This window comes from Macaca fascicularis, chromosome 14, assembly GCF_037993035.2.
Source record: "Macaca fascicularis isolate 582-1 chromosome 14, T2T-MFA8v1.1".
NCBI lineage: Eukaryota > Metazoa > Chordata > Mammalia > Primates > Cercopithecidae > Macaca > Macaca fascicularis.
In genome coordinates, this window is record NC_088388.1 from 85,961,897 (window position 1) to 85,979,970 (window position 18,074).

The following is an 18,074-nucleotide window of genomic DNA, read 5'->3' on the forward strand; positions in this document are numbered from 1 at the left end:
AAAAAAAAAAAAGAAGCCACTTTCCTGATTGACAAATGTGGCATATGCCCATGTATATTACACAAACAGAACCACTGTGTAGCCAGAAAAAAAAAAAAATCTGAAGAAAAAAAAAAAGCCCCCTTTCCTTTCCCTTTTTTAAGAGGCCAAAAGTTCTAGCAATGATGGGAAAACTCTTTTTTAGGCCATCAGATTAAGTCAGTGGGGCTTGGAAGGCAAAGATAGCCACATGCATTGAAAATGCCAGAAAAAGAGGTGTCATTGGGATAACAACTTGAGAACTATAGTTATATCCAAAGCATCATGTGACCTACTTGAGTGTTACTGATGCCCATATTAGTAATCAATTCTGTTGACCTTGGACTGTGGGGGTTTGCTGACCCAGGAGAAATCCCACAGGGGAAAAAGAGCCCCAGCAAAAAAGAAAGAGGCCCTCAGAAAGCAGTTTCCAATCTGCCCTGCAAACTGAATCCTCTATTTGTCACTGCTGGGTGTATATGCTTCCTAGTGGCTGTCATATACTTTCAGAAATATGCCAAGTCACACACAAGCTAACAAACAAAACTTTATTTTCCTTTAATACAAAAATTAAATAGCAAGGGGTTTTCTTTGTACAGTGATAAATTAGAAATTTACAGTACAGACATCGAAGCAGACATACTTTTGTACATCCTTAAAAGCAGGGTCCATTTCCTTTGAAATTTAGCAATTCATTCAGGGCATGTGTAGCAGGAAGTTTGCCTGGTACCTCTTTGTCAAACATCTGAAAGTCCCCCAGATTGGCTTCAAGGTTCCTGGAGCTGTGGGGTGGCATGAGCATCCAAGAAAGGCCACAGAGCATCCAGCCCAACAGCTGCACAGAGCAGGGGGAGTCACATGTTATCTTTTTGCAGATTACACCTAATATTTAATCAACCTTTCTTACAAAGAACCCAAGGGGCCTTCATTTTTTTGACCTTTTCAAGCCTCACAACATCCCTGTGAGGTAGACAAAATTCAGAAACACCTCCGTGCCTCGCAGGGAGAGATCTAGAAAGCAGCTTACCCCTCCCAAAGCCCACAGCCAAGTCAGGGCCCCAGCCTACTTGTACAATTTGAAAACTTTCACAACCTGGGAGAGAAGATGGACCCAACCTTTGTGGGACAGAGTGGCTCTTGCCCCTCTTTCCAGAAGCCTTCTAGGATGACAGTGGTCATGTACTGAATATTGTAGGAGAGCAAGGAGGTATAAAAGCTTTGAGGACATGGCTCATACAGGACCCCAAAAAAGTCCTCTACAAATTGCCTGGGTAAATTCTGGAAATTGGCTAATGCAAATAAGAGAAAAAAGGTAGATCAGAAACAGAAACAGGCTACTATCAGGGCAACTGAGCTTGCCAAGGGGAACAGGCATGTCGGGGCATCTACAAGTCATTTGTCTCCTGGTACTGTCAAGTGTGTAATCACTGCACAAGTGCATGGCAAGAGACAGCAACAGAAAGCTCTATGTAGGCTAGAGTGAAATGAAATCCATTATGTAGGGCTCTAGTATCTGATCCTTGGTAGGAGCAAAATGCTCTCTAAGTAGTTTCCAAGATCTATGACCTAACCCTGGAGGAATAGTGATAACTCAGGTCATTTGCAAGACATAATACAAACCCAGATGGGAACTCAAATAAAATAAAGGAACCAATAGGATTTTCAGAGTCCAGTGACTCGACATGATTGACTGGAATAGCAACTCTCTCCAGTGTCCTCCATCACAGAACAAAATACAAGATGTAAACTGATTTTAAGAGGTTCCTTCCAGGCCAGGTGTGGTGGCTCACACCTGTAATCCCAGCACTTTAGGAGGCCGAGGCGGACAGATCATGAGGTCAGGAGTTCGAGACCAGCCTGGCCAACACAGTAAAACCCCATCTCTACTAAAAATACAAAAAGTAGCTGGGCGTGGTGGCAGACACCTGTAGTCCCAGCTACTCGGGAGGCTGTGGCAGGAGAATCGCTTGAACCTGGGAGGCAGAGGTTGCAGTGAGCCAAGATTGTGCCATTGCACCCCAGCCTGGGCAAAAGAACAAGACTCTGTGTCAAACAAACAAACACAAAAGAGGTTCCTTTGACAGTCTGTGCTCTGTGGCTCCCTTCCCTAACTGCAGCTGTGGCCACCTCACCAGAAATCAAATATTGTACCGGCCTGGTGAAATCCCTGAGTCTGTTCCTCTAGGGCTGAGACTGCTGAGCTCATCTTTGTGTCCTCAGGTCCCAGCTTGGTTCTCAACACAATAAGCATTTAATTCAGTGACCATGAGGATGCGGGGAGCCAGAGAATATAGAGCTAAAGGTGCTGAACAGAATCTAAAATCAGAGTCTAGACACACGAGCTTCCCAGAACCTGAGTTTGGGGAGTGCAGGTGAGAGAGTGACCTGGAAGAGGAAAATCAGAGAGCATCTCTGAAATTAAATTCTCCAGTTTCAGGCCCAAGTAAGTTGCCAGTTCAGAAATAGTCTCAGCGATCAGGAAGTGGGTCTCCATAAAGGAAAGAGGATATGAATCAACCAAGAAGATCAAGCAGATGGTTCTGGCCAGCACCATTCTACTCCCATGTTTCCCTGCCCTGAGGTTTGGCCTATATAAGCAGGAGAAAGGAGTCTACCAGAAAGGACGCTGGATGGAGGTGCCATTGCATTTATGTTTAATCTCTGGAGGCCAAGGGATTTCTGAGGAAGCTACAATCATACCTATTTACTGCAGGTTTCATAGAAAAAAAAACAATGCTCACCTTCTCTCTAGCAAGATGCTGTCCTCAAACACACCCATACAAGTCACATGGAACGCCCCAAGCCCTGAATTGCCGGCAAAGCCAAAGCAGATGTGTGGGCCCATGTCCTTGTGGACTACTCTTATAGTCTTCCTAAGGGATTTCTCCAGAGATTGTCATGAAGCAGAGCTGATGCTTTCTGTTAAAACCACCTGTAACTGACTTGGAAGGAATCCTGGGAAAAGGATGAGAGATGTGTTAAAGGTAGAGAGACCCAGGCTGGGTGTGGTGGCTCACACAGGCAGAGATTTACGGAATGGAGACAGTGAAACAGATGGGAATTCCAGAGGTCCCTGCTCCTTTCCCAGAGGAACAGTAAAGTTCAGCAGACCTGGGTGCGTCCCCACCCTAGATCAGTTAGAAGAACAGAGATTATCTATTTCAGGGCTTTACATACAGTTGGCACTCAATAAATACAACAATAACTGATATTTTTAACAAATACCGATTTAAGAAGTGATGGAGTTGATTGAAGGTCACTGGTAACTGACTCCTCAGCCACAAAGTTCTTTTCCTGAAACCATGAACACTCTCCATTGTCTGGAATGTGAAAGGAGAGGCCTATAACCCTGTAGCATTGCTAAGACTACTAATCCAAATGGCCACTTCTGATCAAATACACTTTGCCCTGAAAAGGTAAGAGATTTGTGGAAAACACATGTCAAAACCCAAAACATTGTCAAAACACTAGCTCCAGAACTCAAAACTCAGAAATCAGGTGCCCAGATTCACCCAAGTGCTCTTTTATTGTTATTATTTAGTCATTGACAAGCATTGATCACCTACTCCACGCCTGGCTTTCTGTTAGATGCTGCCTTGGTCACACAATCACTGACACGTTACAAAGAAAACTGCATTACAAACCTCTATACTCTAACAGCAAGACCAGTCCCCTACCGCCTGGTCTTCCTTCCCCTGCCTGGGCCAGAGTCCCTGCACAACTCCCAAGACACCAGAACAGAGCGTGAGTAAGGGCAGGCTCTGCCCCTGGGTGCGTGCTCCAGGGCCCTGGACAGTTATGGGAACTGTCTACAAGCAGCACAGGGAGTTCACATTTTATATTTCATAGGCAATGGAGTATCAGATGGAGTTAAAATGGTTCTTCTGGGGATCAATTCTCATGCTCCTGGAGCCTGACCCAGAGTCTAGCCAAGGTACTCAGACTGGGCACAGCAGCAGGGGCCACCTGTGCCCACTTAGCTTCAGTCTCAAAAGCCAAGACTTTGCCTTCCAAAACATACGATGGACCTTACATGCATCTTGATGTCAGAGAGCTCAAGAACCACACAAAAATGAAAAGGAAAGAAGAAAGGGAAATGTCAGACTATGGGCATAAGGCTCAAACCACATTTTTAAAACAGAGGAAATGCTTATTTCCAGAATTTGACCACCTATTTGGAATTCTGAGTCCCTGGAAATGTTTTTTTCAATCACACAAAGTGTGATTTAAAAAAAAAAAAAAAAAGAGCTTCCCTTCCTATTTTTTTAAAGGCATGAATTAATAAATAAGTCATTGCAAAGCAGTTGCTGAAGCAGACAGGTATGAGTTACAAGGAGTGCAACCTGTGACATAGTCAACAATTTGTCCCCAAGATCTCATGATTAGAAGGCCTAAGGCAAGGTAAGAGAAAGGCCAGTTACAGTTTTAAGAGAAGTGCAATTTTCAAGCGGCTGCTAGGGGATACCCCCTCATGAAGAACGTATAGCATAAATTTTAAAAGCTTGGGATACCTCTGCTAAAGGCAATTAAGACCTGGGCTATTAGAGTTTGCAGTTCATTTCATATGGTCTACACTTTATTCCCCACTAACCAATCAAGCTTCTGGCTGGCATTCTGGAGATTCATTAAGCACCATATAAATACTCCAGGCCACACTGCCTCCAATGAAATCTTACAAGGAGCCTTTGCCAATTACTAGGAAACAATTATGCACCAAGTAGTTGGATTAGCTGTCCTCAGTTCCCTTTATAAAACTGAAAAAGTCTCCATTGTCGTTAGTAGACCAGACTCTGATAACATTCTTATGCTTTAAAAAATAAAAAATAAAAAATTTAAAAAGGCACTATCATTCTGAGAATGCAAGTTGAAGTTGACCCTAGTTTTAAAGTCAGTTGAGTATACTATGTCATGGTCCAAGAATGTGCTTTTAATTCTAATTGACACACACAAATTACACAGCTAATCTGTGCGAATGCAAAGTTGCCAAGAAAGTTAACATTTCAGCTCTTCCAGACTGGCGTCTGCATAGATGCAATCACACAAGTAAAATATATTAAGTCCCCACCACTCAATGCAATAGGTCTCTGGGGTCGGTCAGGTAAGTCAACTTAGTAAATCTCATTTTCCTTTGAATTAAGTGATTGTCAAAAAGTGAATCATCCTTCCTTTTCCCCTCTTTAAGCATGCTGCAGTGCAAAAATTCCTATAAAAATACCTTTTTTTTGAGTCATTAATATAAAATGAAGAAAACAGCAGCAGCCCAGAAGAGAGATGTTGAAATTTAAGAGAGGAAGAGAGAGAAGAAAAATCCACTGGATACCTTATGTGTGTGAGTACAGTACATTTGTTTGTTCAGACAACTCTGTTTTATGACAAAGGCACTGAAAGATTCTAACACCACCTCTTGGGAGTGCAATCCACAAAGTTCTAAACAGCAGACAGTGCACCACAGAAGATGTTTATGTTAGATCAGCCAAACTATAAAACTCTTGTAACACTTCTCTGAACCCAGCGTTTCCAGTGTTTATAGATTGCGTTGCTATCTGAAAGACCCAGTTAGTATTTAAAATTGTAAAGGGTTAAAAAAGTTAATCTTTCTCCCTGCAAGTTACCAACTCACAGCTCAAATCCCACCCTGCAGGGGAAAACAGTATCGCCCTGGACTTCCTGGACTCTAGGCAGGACCTCCACGCTCCAAGCTGCAACCTGCTAAAGTGATCAACGTTTTTGATTTTTCACAGCTTTGAAAGCCTCTAACTGGCTGTTCCATTTTGGATCATTCCAAAGTCTGCAGCAAAATCATTGGTTTTTTGATGCTGGGGTTGGGGTGGGGTCTCTTAATTGTTGCTAGTTTGTTCAAACTGAGATTCACTGCATAAAACTTTTAGTAGAATTTCCTCCAAAATGCTGGCATTCCCTGCTTCAAAATGAAGAAAGCGTGGAGGCTGACTAGCCTTACACCACAGTCTCATTGCCTTTCCCAGGCTTCACCCAACCATTTCCTCTTTTCTCTCTCTTTACCTTTCCAGAATTCACCAATCTGTTGGAACACTTCTGCCACGTGTGAAGAGTTTTGGCAGACCAAATCCACATGCCTGAAGTGATGCCCACCAGCAAAGACATAAAAATTTTCAACATTTCAACAGCCATGTTGGAATCATCTGCAGAATACCGAAAGAGTGCCCAGTTGGAGATTTCATAAAAGTAACAGGCAATCACACACGTTGCAGGAACTGTGTACAGTACTGAGAACACCCCGATCTTGACCATCAGTCTTTCTAACTTGTCTGTCTTTGTCCCATCCTTTTGAAGATTTGACCGAATTTTGAACAAGGCCACCAAACCTGCAGCAATGAACAAAGTACCAATCACCAAATAAGTAAAGAGGGGAGCCACCACGAACCCGGTGAGCGCATCGAGATTTTGGTTTCCAACATAGCACAGGCCAGTCAGTTCATCTGCATCCACCAGTCTCATAATCAAGATGACAATGGTTTTCACTGCGGGGATGGCCCAGGCTGCAATGTGGAAATAAGAGCTGTGCATTTCAATGGCTTCATGGCCCCATTTGAGTCCTGCTGCCAAAAACCAAGTGAGTGTCAGAATAACCCACCAAATGGAGCTGGCCATTCCAAAAAAGTACATCAGCAAGAAAATTATTGCACATCCTGTGTTCTTAAGTCCTTCTTGGATGAGAACAGGTTCTGCTGCCTCTTCAAAATCACAGGATATCCTTTCCCGGCCTACAGTCAGCCTGACAATATAAGCAATGCTATAAATATTATAGCACATACTGAGAAATATGATGGGGCGCTCAGGGTAGGAAAACCTAGAAGAATCGATCAGGAAGGTCAGTACTGTGAAGGCAGTGGAAATGAAGCACAGGCTGGCCCACACAGCCATCCAGATATCGGTGAACTCCTTGGCTGAGCGGCTGTATAAGCCAGCATCATAGCCACATTTGAGAACACAGTTCAGGCTCCTTTTCACCCAGATGTACTGATCAGAATTGGTTCCCACAGAGTGACACTCTTCCCCAGGCTGGATGGGGGTTTTGTGAGGTAAGGGCACCTCTTCATCACCTGGCCCTTCCATGCACATGTGGTTGTGGTCGTTCTGTGGTGGGAATTTGCTGCAGTTCAGACTCTCTGGCCAGGCAAATCCAAATTCCTTCAGGACGGGTTCACAGCGTCTCTTGACTGAAAGGCACATGCCGCCGCACGGGCCAATGGGGATGTTGATCTTCTCTGTGCACATTGGCACATAAACAGAACAAAGGAAGAACTGGAAAAGTAACAAAATGAACAAAAAAAAAAAAACACAAAAAAAACAATGACTTGGAAGTTTGACCAAATGCTCCCACAAAGCTGAGTTGAATGCTTCCAGGCAATGTACTTATCTACTTTTAAACCAACCTATGGGGAGTCTGTCTGTTTACTCTGACCTCAAACAAGGATGCCTGATAATCCATCACTTACACACTTTTCTTAGTTTGGCTCTAGTAATCCTTTCCAGAGGAATGTACACAAATAAATAAATAAAATAAATAGGGTGTGAAGAATTGCATAAGCCCTCTTTGCACAACACTTGAAATAAATTTTAAAAAACTGGCTTTCAATCTCCTTCCATTTTAGATACTATTTGAAAAAGCTAAAGAAACTAATATGACTCAGGTGGTTTATTTTTATCCCCATTTCTTTATCATTTTAAAAATAAAAGTTTAAAAAAATGTAGATCCTGTTAGTATTCTCTTCTCCCTACTTTACCCCTTAAAAATTTGTTTAAACTAGTCCCATACTGAAACAAAAAATGGCCCAACTGAGACACTGTTAGATTCAAGGATGGGATGCAGATTGAGGTCTCTGGTCACTAGGGATTTGTTTGGCCAGGTTTCCTCAATGAATAATAATGAAGCACAATAGGAAAATGTAAATGTTAAGTCGCTGAAACTGCAATACCAGCAGGGGAGAGTCCAGTTGCTGTCCTCAATTCCTCCAGCATTGATAAACAGTCTGCTTGGCTCCTTACAGATGTTGTCTATGAAGTCTAGAGTTACAAGTAACTATTTTCCAGCATGTAAAGGGATCCAGTCTTGTCCTTCAAAACAGCTTGGCCACTTTCCCCAGGATACATGTAATTAAAAATATATATCCCTGCAAAAGCTGTTTCTCCAACAAATTACCACTGATGTCAGGATATGTGCTGTTTCCAAACTGAGAGCTGGAGGATCATTTCTTAAGCTTTTATAACCTAGTTCTAAAATTCTGGAACTTCCAAAGGGATATTTCAGCAGCAACAGGTCTAATCCCGACCATCTTTCCAAAACCACAAACCAAGTTTTAAAATGACCTATGTAAAAACATGCACCTAGTAAGTAAGCTATATGTCTGTTTCTTATCTCTCAGAAGTTACAGCCAGAACCACAGATTTCTTTTTTTTTTTTTTTTTTTTTGGATATGGAGTTTTGCTCTTGTCGCCCAGGCTAGAGTGCAATAGCATAATCTTGACTCACTGCAACCTCCACCTCCCAGGTTCAAGAGATTCTCCTGCCTCAGCCTCCTGAGTAGCTGGGATTACAGGTGAGCACCACCACGCCCGGCTAATTTTTGTACTTTAAGTAGAGACAGGATTTCACCATGTTGGTCAGGCTGGTCTCGAACTCCTGACCTCGTGATCCACCTGCCTCGGCCTCCCAAAGTGCTGGGATTACAGGCGTGAGCCACCGCGCCCAGCCAGAAACCAGATTTCTGAAGCCTGGACAACTAACGTGTACTTTTTCCCACAACTTCTCTGTTTTCTAAATTTCTAAAAATCATCCAGCCTCAACAACCCAAACATAACCAATGTTAACACTTTAAAAATTTTCCTTTCAGTTTTTTATTACCCCAATGATTTTTTTTTTGCAGGATTATAATCACCCTGTATATGCAAATTCTTATTACTGTGGAATAAACATTTTCTCTATCATTACATATGCTTTACATTTTTTAACGACTGCAAGAAAAATTTCTTCCAATATACCAACCACCTTCCTGCAGCTTCTTGTCACCCTCCAAGCATTAAACGTACCTTCAACTCTTGAGGATAAGAAAGAACTCAAGCCAACCCAACCACTCCTTCATGCATGACCTCTAAAACCCTGCGGGACGCCGTGAGGAGGGGCTATTCGGCAGAAAAAGGTACGGTAGTGTTTCATTTAATAACACCCCAAAAATAGTGGGGAGAGGGAAGGTCCGTGAGGGATGGTCTCCTTATCTCTCCCTCCAAGTCTTAGCTGCAGCTGGCTCCCTCCCACTTGCCGACCGAGCACTGGCGGCCAGAATCCTTGGCAGAGATAACCCTCAGCTCCACTGGGGTTAGGGGTCTGGCCAGACATGGGTGGGCAAGGAAGAAAAACGGAAGGGCGGGGTGTAAGAGTGGGTTCTTTCCCAGGCCAGATGACTTACACAACGTTTTGGCTTCCAGTCCCTGAGAAAGTGGGGGTGGGGATGGAAATCAGTTTTCCAGGAGAGCTGTCTCCTTCAGGCTAGGATGATCAACTTGGCATGGGCTCTGCAAAGTTAGTTTGGAGCGTCCCTCCCCAAGGGGTCCTGCCAGGGGTGGGGGTGGGGGCGCCCACCTGCAGCTGGCTGGAGCAGCCGTACTGGATGAGCGGTGTGAAAGTTGTCAGCTGCAGCTCGGCGTCCGTCTGAAGCTCGTGCCCCACCAGGTTGGGCATCTTGGTCACGTTGTAGCCGAGGTTCTGGCACATGGAGATGCGGATGGGGTCGCAGCGCCGCTCCTCCTCGTCCCCGAAGCCCCGCGCCGGCCCCAGGAGCAGCAGCAACTGCAGCAGCAACCCCAGACTGAGACCGACGCCCCCGGGCGCCCCAGGGACGCTCGGCCCTGCGCCCCGCCAGGCCATGGCCAGCGTCGGGGGCAGCAGCGGCAGCGGCGGGGGCTGCTCTGGCAGACACCCCCAGTTTGCACGGGGGCGCCGGCTGCCCGCGCTGCTCCCAGCTCCCGGGAAGGGAGTGTGATGCGGCGATGAGGGGGCAGCGGCCGGCTCTCCAGAAGCTGCGCGCTACCGTGTGGGATATTAGACGTCCCGGGCCGAGGCCGAGAGACAGGCTGCGAGGGTCATGGCTGCAGGCGGCGAGCCCACAAGCCGGCGCCGGCCGCGTCCGCTCGGCGTCTCCGCGAGGCCAGCCAGCAGCCAGCGCTGCGCAGCTCTCACCGCCTGAGCCCTGCGCGGCGCTGGAGGCTCGCGGCGCGGCGGCGGGGCGGGACGGACAGGGCGCCGCTCCAATGGCCGGGCGCGGTGGGCAGCAAGGGGCGAGGCGGCGGGGCGGGGCCGCTCTCCCGCTGGAGGGGTCAGGCCCCCGCCCTCCAGCCCCCTCCTCCGGCCGCTCCTTACTCCCTCCCTCCCTGAGCGCCCCGCCCCGCCTGCTTCCCGGCTCCTGCTTTCCTCCCACCCGGATCTAGGCGCGCAGGGGCCAGGCGGGGACTGAGCCCAGTGGCTCCAGCCGCGCCGTCCTGCCGCCTCCTCCCCCAGGTGAGAAGTGCGCCCTGTTCCGTCTGCCCCCTTTTCTTCCCGTCTCCTTTCAGCTGTAACCTAGGCCAGTGGCCACCTCCCCGTCAGGCAGAGGAACGTACACAAAGAACACGGGATTTGGATTTACTCCGATTGTGGCTTTCAGTCCCGGCTGTGTGACCTTGAGCAAATTGCTCAGCCTCTCGGCGTCAGTCTCCTCCTCTCTAAAGTCACTTGGGAGGATTAGAGATAAAGCGTAGAAGGCTTAGCGCGGTGCCTGGTACTGCGCGAGCCCACAGCTATTTTCACTCCCGACTAGAGGCGATCCGGGCCCGGCCTCTCCCCGCCCCCAGACTCGCCCGACCTGCGCCGGGAGCCGCCCACCTCCAGCCGCCAGAGGGGAGGCGCCCCGGAGCTGCGAAGCTGCAGACCAGCCGATGGTCTCGCGCTCCGATTTCCTCACCGTATGAAATGAAATTCCACAGGGGGATTCGAAAGGAAATGAGACCGGGACTCTCCGTGCTTCTCGGCCCGCCGCCCTTCCTGTCTCGGGGACACGGTTTCTAAATAAGGTTGGGAGGGTGAGAGGGCGGGAGGGGAGAGGCTTGACCTATGACTGGGGACGAGGAAGGCGCACAACCACCGTGACTCCTCTCTCCCGGCCTCCCGGGCACCCCCTCCCCACCAGCCTGCACCCCTTTTTTTCCTTACTGTTCTTCTGCCTCGGTTCCTAGGGATTTGGGGATCATGCGACCCAGGTTTGAACCCAACTTTCCTGTCTCATTACCAGCCCTCCCGCGGCTTTGTGCTGGTCCACCCTCTCTCTGCTTTCCAGTCGGCCAGTAAAACTCCCAGCAGGTGGATTCCTCAACCATTCACTTGTTGCTTGACTATGTTCAAGCTATGGTGCCTCTCTGAGCCTCAAAGTGGCCAGCTGTGAAGTAGGGAAATTCATATCCACCTCACACAGTTGTTCTAAGAGTTCAGTGAGATAATGCCTGTAAATCATTTAGCGGTGTCTGACACATAATGAATGCTGAAGAACTTGATGATTGGTGTGTATGTGTGTGTGTTTCCAAAACACTAGGGGAGATCAATTCTGGGACAGCCTCCTGCTTTCCAGCCTGGTGCTAAAGACAGCTCTAACAGCCCCAGACTGAGGATCTGGGACTTTTCACCCTCTTCCTGAGATCTTTTTGTCCAACACTTACCACTGTTTTCCTGGAACTGTTTTATGCATGTTTTTATCCTCCCATTTCAACCAAATTCTGTGGCATATGGCAGAGGCTAGGTGCAAGTTGGAAGAATGTCTGTGCCACTCATATGACACTCATATTCTGTCTTGTATTTTTAGTCGTCTTATATTGGCAACGAGACTTGACTGAGGGCAAAAATGGAATCAACTTTTTTTTGGTATTTGGCTTTGTGCCTAGAACTGTGTTGGACACGGAGAAGCATTGTCTCCAGTCAGCATCATAAACTCCCAATGAAGGACGTTCTGTTAGCCCCTTATAGAGATTAGGAAACTGAGGCTAGAACCAAAGTAATAGAAAATGACAAGACCAACCAAACCAGGGCACAGAAGAGGCTCTTCAAAGATGGAAGGCAGGGCTATTTTCCCAGAAAAAATTCCCAGCTGGAAATCAATATACTCAGCAATAGGATTGAATCTCTGTGTGCCTGTGCTGAGTAATGCATGAAACCCTTGGCCTACAGAGATGAATAAACGATCAAATGAACAGATCAAATGATCTATTAATCATTTGGGTTACAGAGATGAATACATAATCAGATGAATAGATCAAATGAATAGATAATCCTCATCCTTTAGGACTTCACGGGAGGAGATAAAGGATTAACAAACAACAATAACTTAGTGTGCTAGTGCACAGATAGAGAATTATGGGTGAACTGAAGGTAGAAGTGGCTGAGTCTGGAGGGCTACTCAAAGGGGGATGACCTGCAAGATTTCTAGCTACTCAACAAAGTGAAGTTAGTATGCAATTGGCCCTTCTCATTGGGAAGAGAGGTGGTGGTGGGGTGTGCTTTGTGCTGAAGATATACTTACATGGTTTATTAAACAGTGAGGTCACGGAGGAGGACCTGTCCCTCATACAGGGCCTGGCACACAAGGAACATCATTTGTGCTGGGTGAAGGAATATGTTTTCAAATCAATAACCACTCATATAGAACTCTTACTTTCAGACACTGTGTTACATGCCTAACATTCTTTATTTATTTCTCACAACTTGCAAAAACTGATGCTCTGAGAGGCCAAGCAGTTTGCCCAGGATTACACAGTAAGTCGTGGAGAAGAACTCGTGCGTGTCTGCCTGGCCCTAAATTCTGTGTGCATGGTACTGCTCTTGCAGAGGAAACTGCTTCACGCCCAGCCTAATCCATAAAGATGACCCTTTTGTGATCTGGACCTCTTATTCCTAGACCTGGCATCCTGCCTCAGCTTGCTTGAAGCAACTGTCTCCTTTGAGAACACATGAAGAAGCCCCTTCCCTATCAGAAGCCTTTTCTGTCAACAGCCTTTGTTTCTAGTGGTGGAACTCATCACCAGTATTTTCCAAAAAAGAAAGCTAGGGGAATCACATTTCAGTCTGAATGTGGAAAGGCAACAAAGACCATAACTTAGAGCTAAATCGGAATGGCCCGGAGTCCCTCAGCCTCCCTCTGCTGGAGTGGTTTACACAGTCCACAATCTGCCCCTGGTGACAGGCATGGCATGTTTGTCTTTGTTACGGAAAACACTTCCCAAGGGAGTCCCAGGCAGAGGGATATCCACCCTGTGACATGCACAGCATTTCTGAGAGGAAAATATAGTGACACCTGAATAAAGTGCAGGCCATGGGCCCCTGCTAACTCTGGCTTGAGTGCCTGGGCAGTTTCCTTGGTCCAGCCTCTGAGCAGTAAAGATTCAACTGCTTTGGAGCTGCAGCAAACATGACTTCAACAGGCTCTTGGGCAGTTGGAGGGCTCTCCATTTGTATCTAATAAGAGGCTGGGTTCTTATTAACTCCGGTGATGTGTTAATTTTTCAACCTGACGTTTTCTGCTCTAATAGATTCTTGTAATGGTTAGTAAATTAAAGGCCGCATGGAAGACTAACATTTAGGTTAAAATGCATCACCTAAGGGGGTGGAAGCCATAAACATCCTTTCCCTCCTACGGGAAAATCTCTCATTTGCAGCTCTTTGCTAACCCAATTAAGTGCTGAAGTAGTTACCCTAGAGCCTGCTTTTTATTTCCTATGAAACAATCCAACTAATCCATATTCAGTAGCTTCCAAGAAAAGTCTTATTCCAACCACTCATGAAGAAACCAGCTTCTTTGAATCTAGATAGAACATTTAGAACTCACAAAGAGCTGTCTTGATGGAAAATGCAAGAAAGTGGTTCATTATTATCCTGCCTGGTTTTTGAGGGAAATAATTCACTGGGACTAAAACCCCATAAGTATTGGGAATTTACTGTGGAACAACAGAAGCAAAGGAAGATGCCATGACACATTCCATCCGTTTATGAATAGGGTGTTACATCTCCCCCTGCACCCAAACTAGTTATAAAACAAAAATGCGCCTACTGAGTAAGGTGGAAGGGAACACTGATCTTACTTCGAGCTGAGGAATCAAAGTTCCCAAGAGATTAACACCTATTAAGTGGCAGAGCCAAACTCCCTTCTTAGTCCATTGCACCACTAGCTAGCAGAGAAGAAATGTCACCACAGAGCTCTTGCATTTCAAGGAATAGAAGCTCAAAATTTTTCCTCCTACCCATAAATTTAGCAAGCATTAAATGGTACATCAGACATCCTTATTTATTGGTGGTGAAAACACAAAGATGAACAACTAAAAACCTCCATGGAAGGCAAAAAATAATGCAAACACACTTTTACATCCATAGCCTCATTTCATTTCAGTGAAATTGATCAGTCAAGCTATTAACAAATGTTTAGTGATGGGTTATTGTGGACATGTTACTGAGCTGGGTACTAGAGAGTATGCGGACCTGTTAAAGGTGGTTTCTGCCTTCAAGGAGCTTACGGTCACATTGGGGGAGATTAAGACATGAGACCAAGGGTGAAACAAGTTTTTTATGGTTAAGTGCATTTTGTTGAGCTCTCTTATTTCCTGTTTTCCCTTGTTGTTGTACATAAGGTTCTGTATTATAAAGTTATTGGGTTGTTTTGTTTTTGTCTCTCACTCTCCTCTGAAGTCAGAGACTGTGTCTTTTTCACTACTGTGCTCCTAAACAACATAGAACAATATTGCCTGAGTCACAGAAGGCAGTCCGTAGTTATTTGTTTAATACATAAATGAATGGTTCTGGCTATAAGTGATCGGATTATTCAGAAAAAGAGAGCCTGCATTATGAGCCGGGTATAGGCAACCATCAAAATACTACCTAAGTGGTTCCAGAATGACGGTTAAGTCAAGATTATAAACCACTCCTGCAAGTCAGGCATGGTTCACGCTTTCAGGTTTCTTTTCAAGTCAGATGTTTTGCCAATTATTTATCTTCCTTTTTATTTGACAGTGTCTCTATTCTTAAATCTTTTACAGTAGACAAATATCTTTCTTTTTTTCTTTGAGATAGGGTCTCACTCTTTCGCCCAGGCTGGAGTGCAGTGGTGTGATCGTGGCTCACAACCTCTGCTTTCAGGGCTCAAGTGATCCTCCAGCCTCATCCTCCTGGGTAGCTGGGACCACAGGTGTGAGCCAACATGCTGTGCCAATTTTAATATTTTTTTGTAGAGGCAGGTTTCGCTATATTACCCAGGCTGGTCTTAAACCCTTGAGCTCAAAGTGATCCACCCACCTTGGCTTCCCAAATGCTGGGATTACAGGCATAAACCACTGCATCTGGCCTAAAAAAAACCTTGACAAAAATTGTTTTTCAATTCAGAAGCAAATGTGTTTCTCTATTTCGTGAATCAGCCTAAGACTGTTTTGTTGTTGTTTTTTTTTTTCTGTGAGATGGAGTCTCGCTCTGTTGTCCAGACTGGAGTACAGTAGCACAATCTCGGCTCACTGCAACCTCCGCCTCCCAGGTTCATGCCATTCTCCTGCCTCAGCCTCCCAAGTAGCTGGGGCTACAGGCGCCCACCACCACACCTGGCTAATTTGTTATATTTTTAGTAGAGATGGGGTTTCCACCATGTTAGCCAGGATGGAGCCTAAGACATTTTTTAAATCACTGTTTACTACTGTAGCTAGTCAACCACTCATCTCATTATTGTCAGCTGAAGCCATTAGGAATCATATATGCCATGAAACAGTTGGTAAAAGCCGGGGTCTCAAGCCAAGGCATTTTAAGTCAAGGAATTACCTGTAATTGATAAATTTGTAGAAAAATTAGAATGTAAGCTTAGCTTTGAAGGATGGGTAATTTTCCAAGAAACCTTGGGAAGCATGGAAAGGAAGGCACTTTTAATAATATTCTCATAGACACCGCTCATTAATTAATGGAGATGAGAAATGAATATGAATGAAAATGATGCTAAATAATGACCAAAGGGTGAACTAGCTACCACATATTGTGTATAAGCATGAACTAGACGAGATAAAGTCCCAGATGATGGTTTTAAAACATGGCCTCAAATTCTTTGACTCTTCTCCTGTTGAAAGATGGAATTTATGTTCTCTCCCCTTGAATCAGGGAGGGTTTGTAACTTCTTCAACCAATAGAGTATGCTGTAAGTGCTAGTACATGACTTCCAAAGCTGCATCATGAAAGGTCATGCAATTTCTACTTTGTTTGCTGGAAAACTCACTTTGGAGCTCTGAGCAACCTTGTAAATAGTTCAGCTACTCTAAGACTGCCATGCAGGAGAGGCTACATGCAGGTTCTTCATTAGTCCCAGATGAGCCTTTCCTTCAGCCATCCCAAGCCAGGTGCCCAAAATGTGAGGAAAGAAGCCATCTTTAAAGTGGATTCTCTGGCCCCTGCTATTCCTAACCTCTACTGTTGGTGTCATCCCAACATCCTTGCTGTGCCTTTTCCCAATTCCTAACACATAAAATCCTTGATGATAATTGTTTTATTCCTATAGGTTTAGGTTGGTTTGTTGGTTAGCAACAAATAACTAGGACAGAATTAAATAGCAAGATATCAAAGGAGAGTGTGACTCAGCTAGGAAAAGAATGATTATTACCTAAAGATGAATAAAGGGACTTTATAGTCTCTCTTGGGGAGAGGGATAGCATATTTTCAGTTGAATGAGGGACAATTGTGTATTGTGAAGGGAAAGCCTTATTTTGCTATTGTCTTTATTTGGAAGTTAAGTGTGGTTAAAAGAAGTGTGTATGCATCCCAGGCTGACAAGGAGTAGACTCCACTAGTTTCGTATTATGTTAATCTAGCTAAGCTGAAATGAACTTTCCCAGAATCTCCTTCCTACATGGTTCTAGATTAGGGTAAGCTACAAGAAAAATTAACACAAGATTGGGGAGGTAGATGTGAAGCAGCATTTTTATGCTCTGAAAGTCAGTGCTGGGTACCAGGCACCATGGTGGCTCATGCACACTGTTACTAATCTGCTGGCTCACCTGCTGGCATGGGGTAGCACCCGGGCCTGCAGTTCCTCCAACTCCTGATGATCTCCTTTATTTTCTCTGAGTCCTGGGCTAGGTGCTTGAGTAGTTCTGTTGCTGAGGACTCCAGCTTCTGCAGGTCACCTGCATTATCAAGCTTAGAGGTGGTTAAAGACAGACATGGGATCTAGTTTGTCCCCGTGGGTTCCACTTTGCCCCTGATTTCCCAAACTTCACACCTAGCTTTCCTTTTTGTAAAGGAGTAGTGCTGCAATAAACATACATGTGCAGGTATCTTTATGGTAGAATGATTTATAATCCTTTGGGTATATACCCAGTAATGGGATGGCTGGGTCAAATGGTATTTCTAGTTCTAGATCCTTGAGGAATCGCCACATGTCTTACACAATGGTTAACTAATTTACACTCCCACCAACAGTGTAAAAGTGTTCCTATTTCTCCACATTGTCTCCAGCATCTGTTGTTTCCTGACTTTTTAATGATCCCCATTCTAACTGGTGTGACATGGTATCTAATTGTGGTTTTGATTTGCATTTCTCTGATGACGAGCATTTTTTCATATGTCTGTTGACTGCATAAATGTCTTCTTTTGAGAAGTGTCTGTTCATATCCTTTGTCCACTTTTTGATGGGGTTGTTTGTTTTTTCTTGTAAATTTAAGTTCTTTGTAGATTCTGGATATTAGTCCTTTGTCAGATGGACAGAGTGTGAAAATTTTCTCCCATTCTGTAGGTTGCCTGTTCACTCTGATTATAGTTTCTTTTGCTGTGCAGAAGCTCTTTAGTTAATTAGATCCCATTTGTGTATTTTGGCTTTTGTTGCCATTGCTTTTGTGTTTTAGTCATGAAATCTTTGCCCATGCCTATGTCCTGAATGGTATTGCCTAAGTTTTCTCCTAGGGATTTTATGGTTTTAGGTCTTACATTTAAGTTTTTAATCCATCCTGAGTTAATTTTTGTATATGGTGTAAGGAAGGGATCC

At 45.0% G+C, this 18,074-nt stretch overlaps 2 protein-coding genes across 6 annotated transcripts in view; one reads left to right on the forward strand and one right to left on the reverse strand.

The window, feature by feature from the left end:
- FZD4 (frizzled class receptor 4) overlaps positions 1-10,232 on the reverse strand; it is a 37,458-nt gene extending 27,226 nt beyond the window's left edge. The window contains exons 1-3 of one of the 3 annotated variants that reach the window (XM_005579304.5): positions 9,638-10,232; positions 6,040-7,302; positions 553-853 (exon numbers count right to left, since the gene is read on the reverse strand). In XM_005579304.5, the coding sequence (XP_005579361.2) occupies positions 674-853; positions 6,040-7,302; positions 9,638-9,922 (1,728 nt within the window). In that variant the 5' untranslated portion in view covers positions 9,923-10,232 and the 3' untranslated portion in view covers positions 553-673. Of the gene's footprint in view, positions 1-552; positions 854-3,155; positions 7,303-9,637 lie in introns of those variants that run through there. The other 2 variants (XM_005579303.5, XM_005579302.5) reach the window with 2 other exon arrangements.
- Positions 10,233-10,427: 195 nt separating this feature from the next.
- Positions 10,428-18,074, forward strand: part of TMEM135 (transmembrane protein 135) — a 350,227-nt gene continuing 342,580 nt past the window's right edge. For 2 of the 3 annotated variants that reach the window (XM_065528833.2, XM_074015042.1), the window contains exon 1: positions 10,924-11,103. The gene's annotated coding sequence lies outside the window, so the exon portion shown is untranslated. Of the gene's footprint in view, positions 10,553-10,923; positions 11,104-18,074 lie in introns of those variants that run through there. The other variant, XM_045370121.3, reaches the window with a different exon arrangement.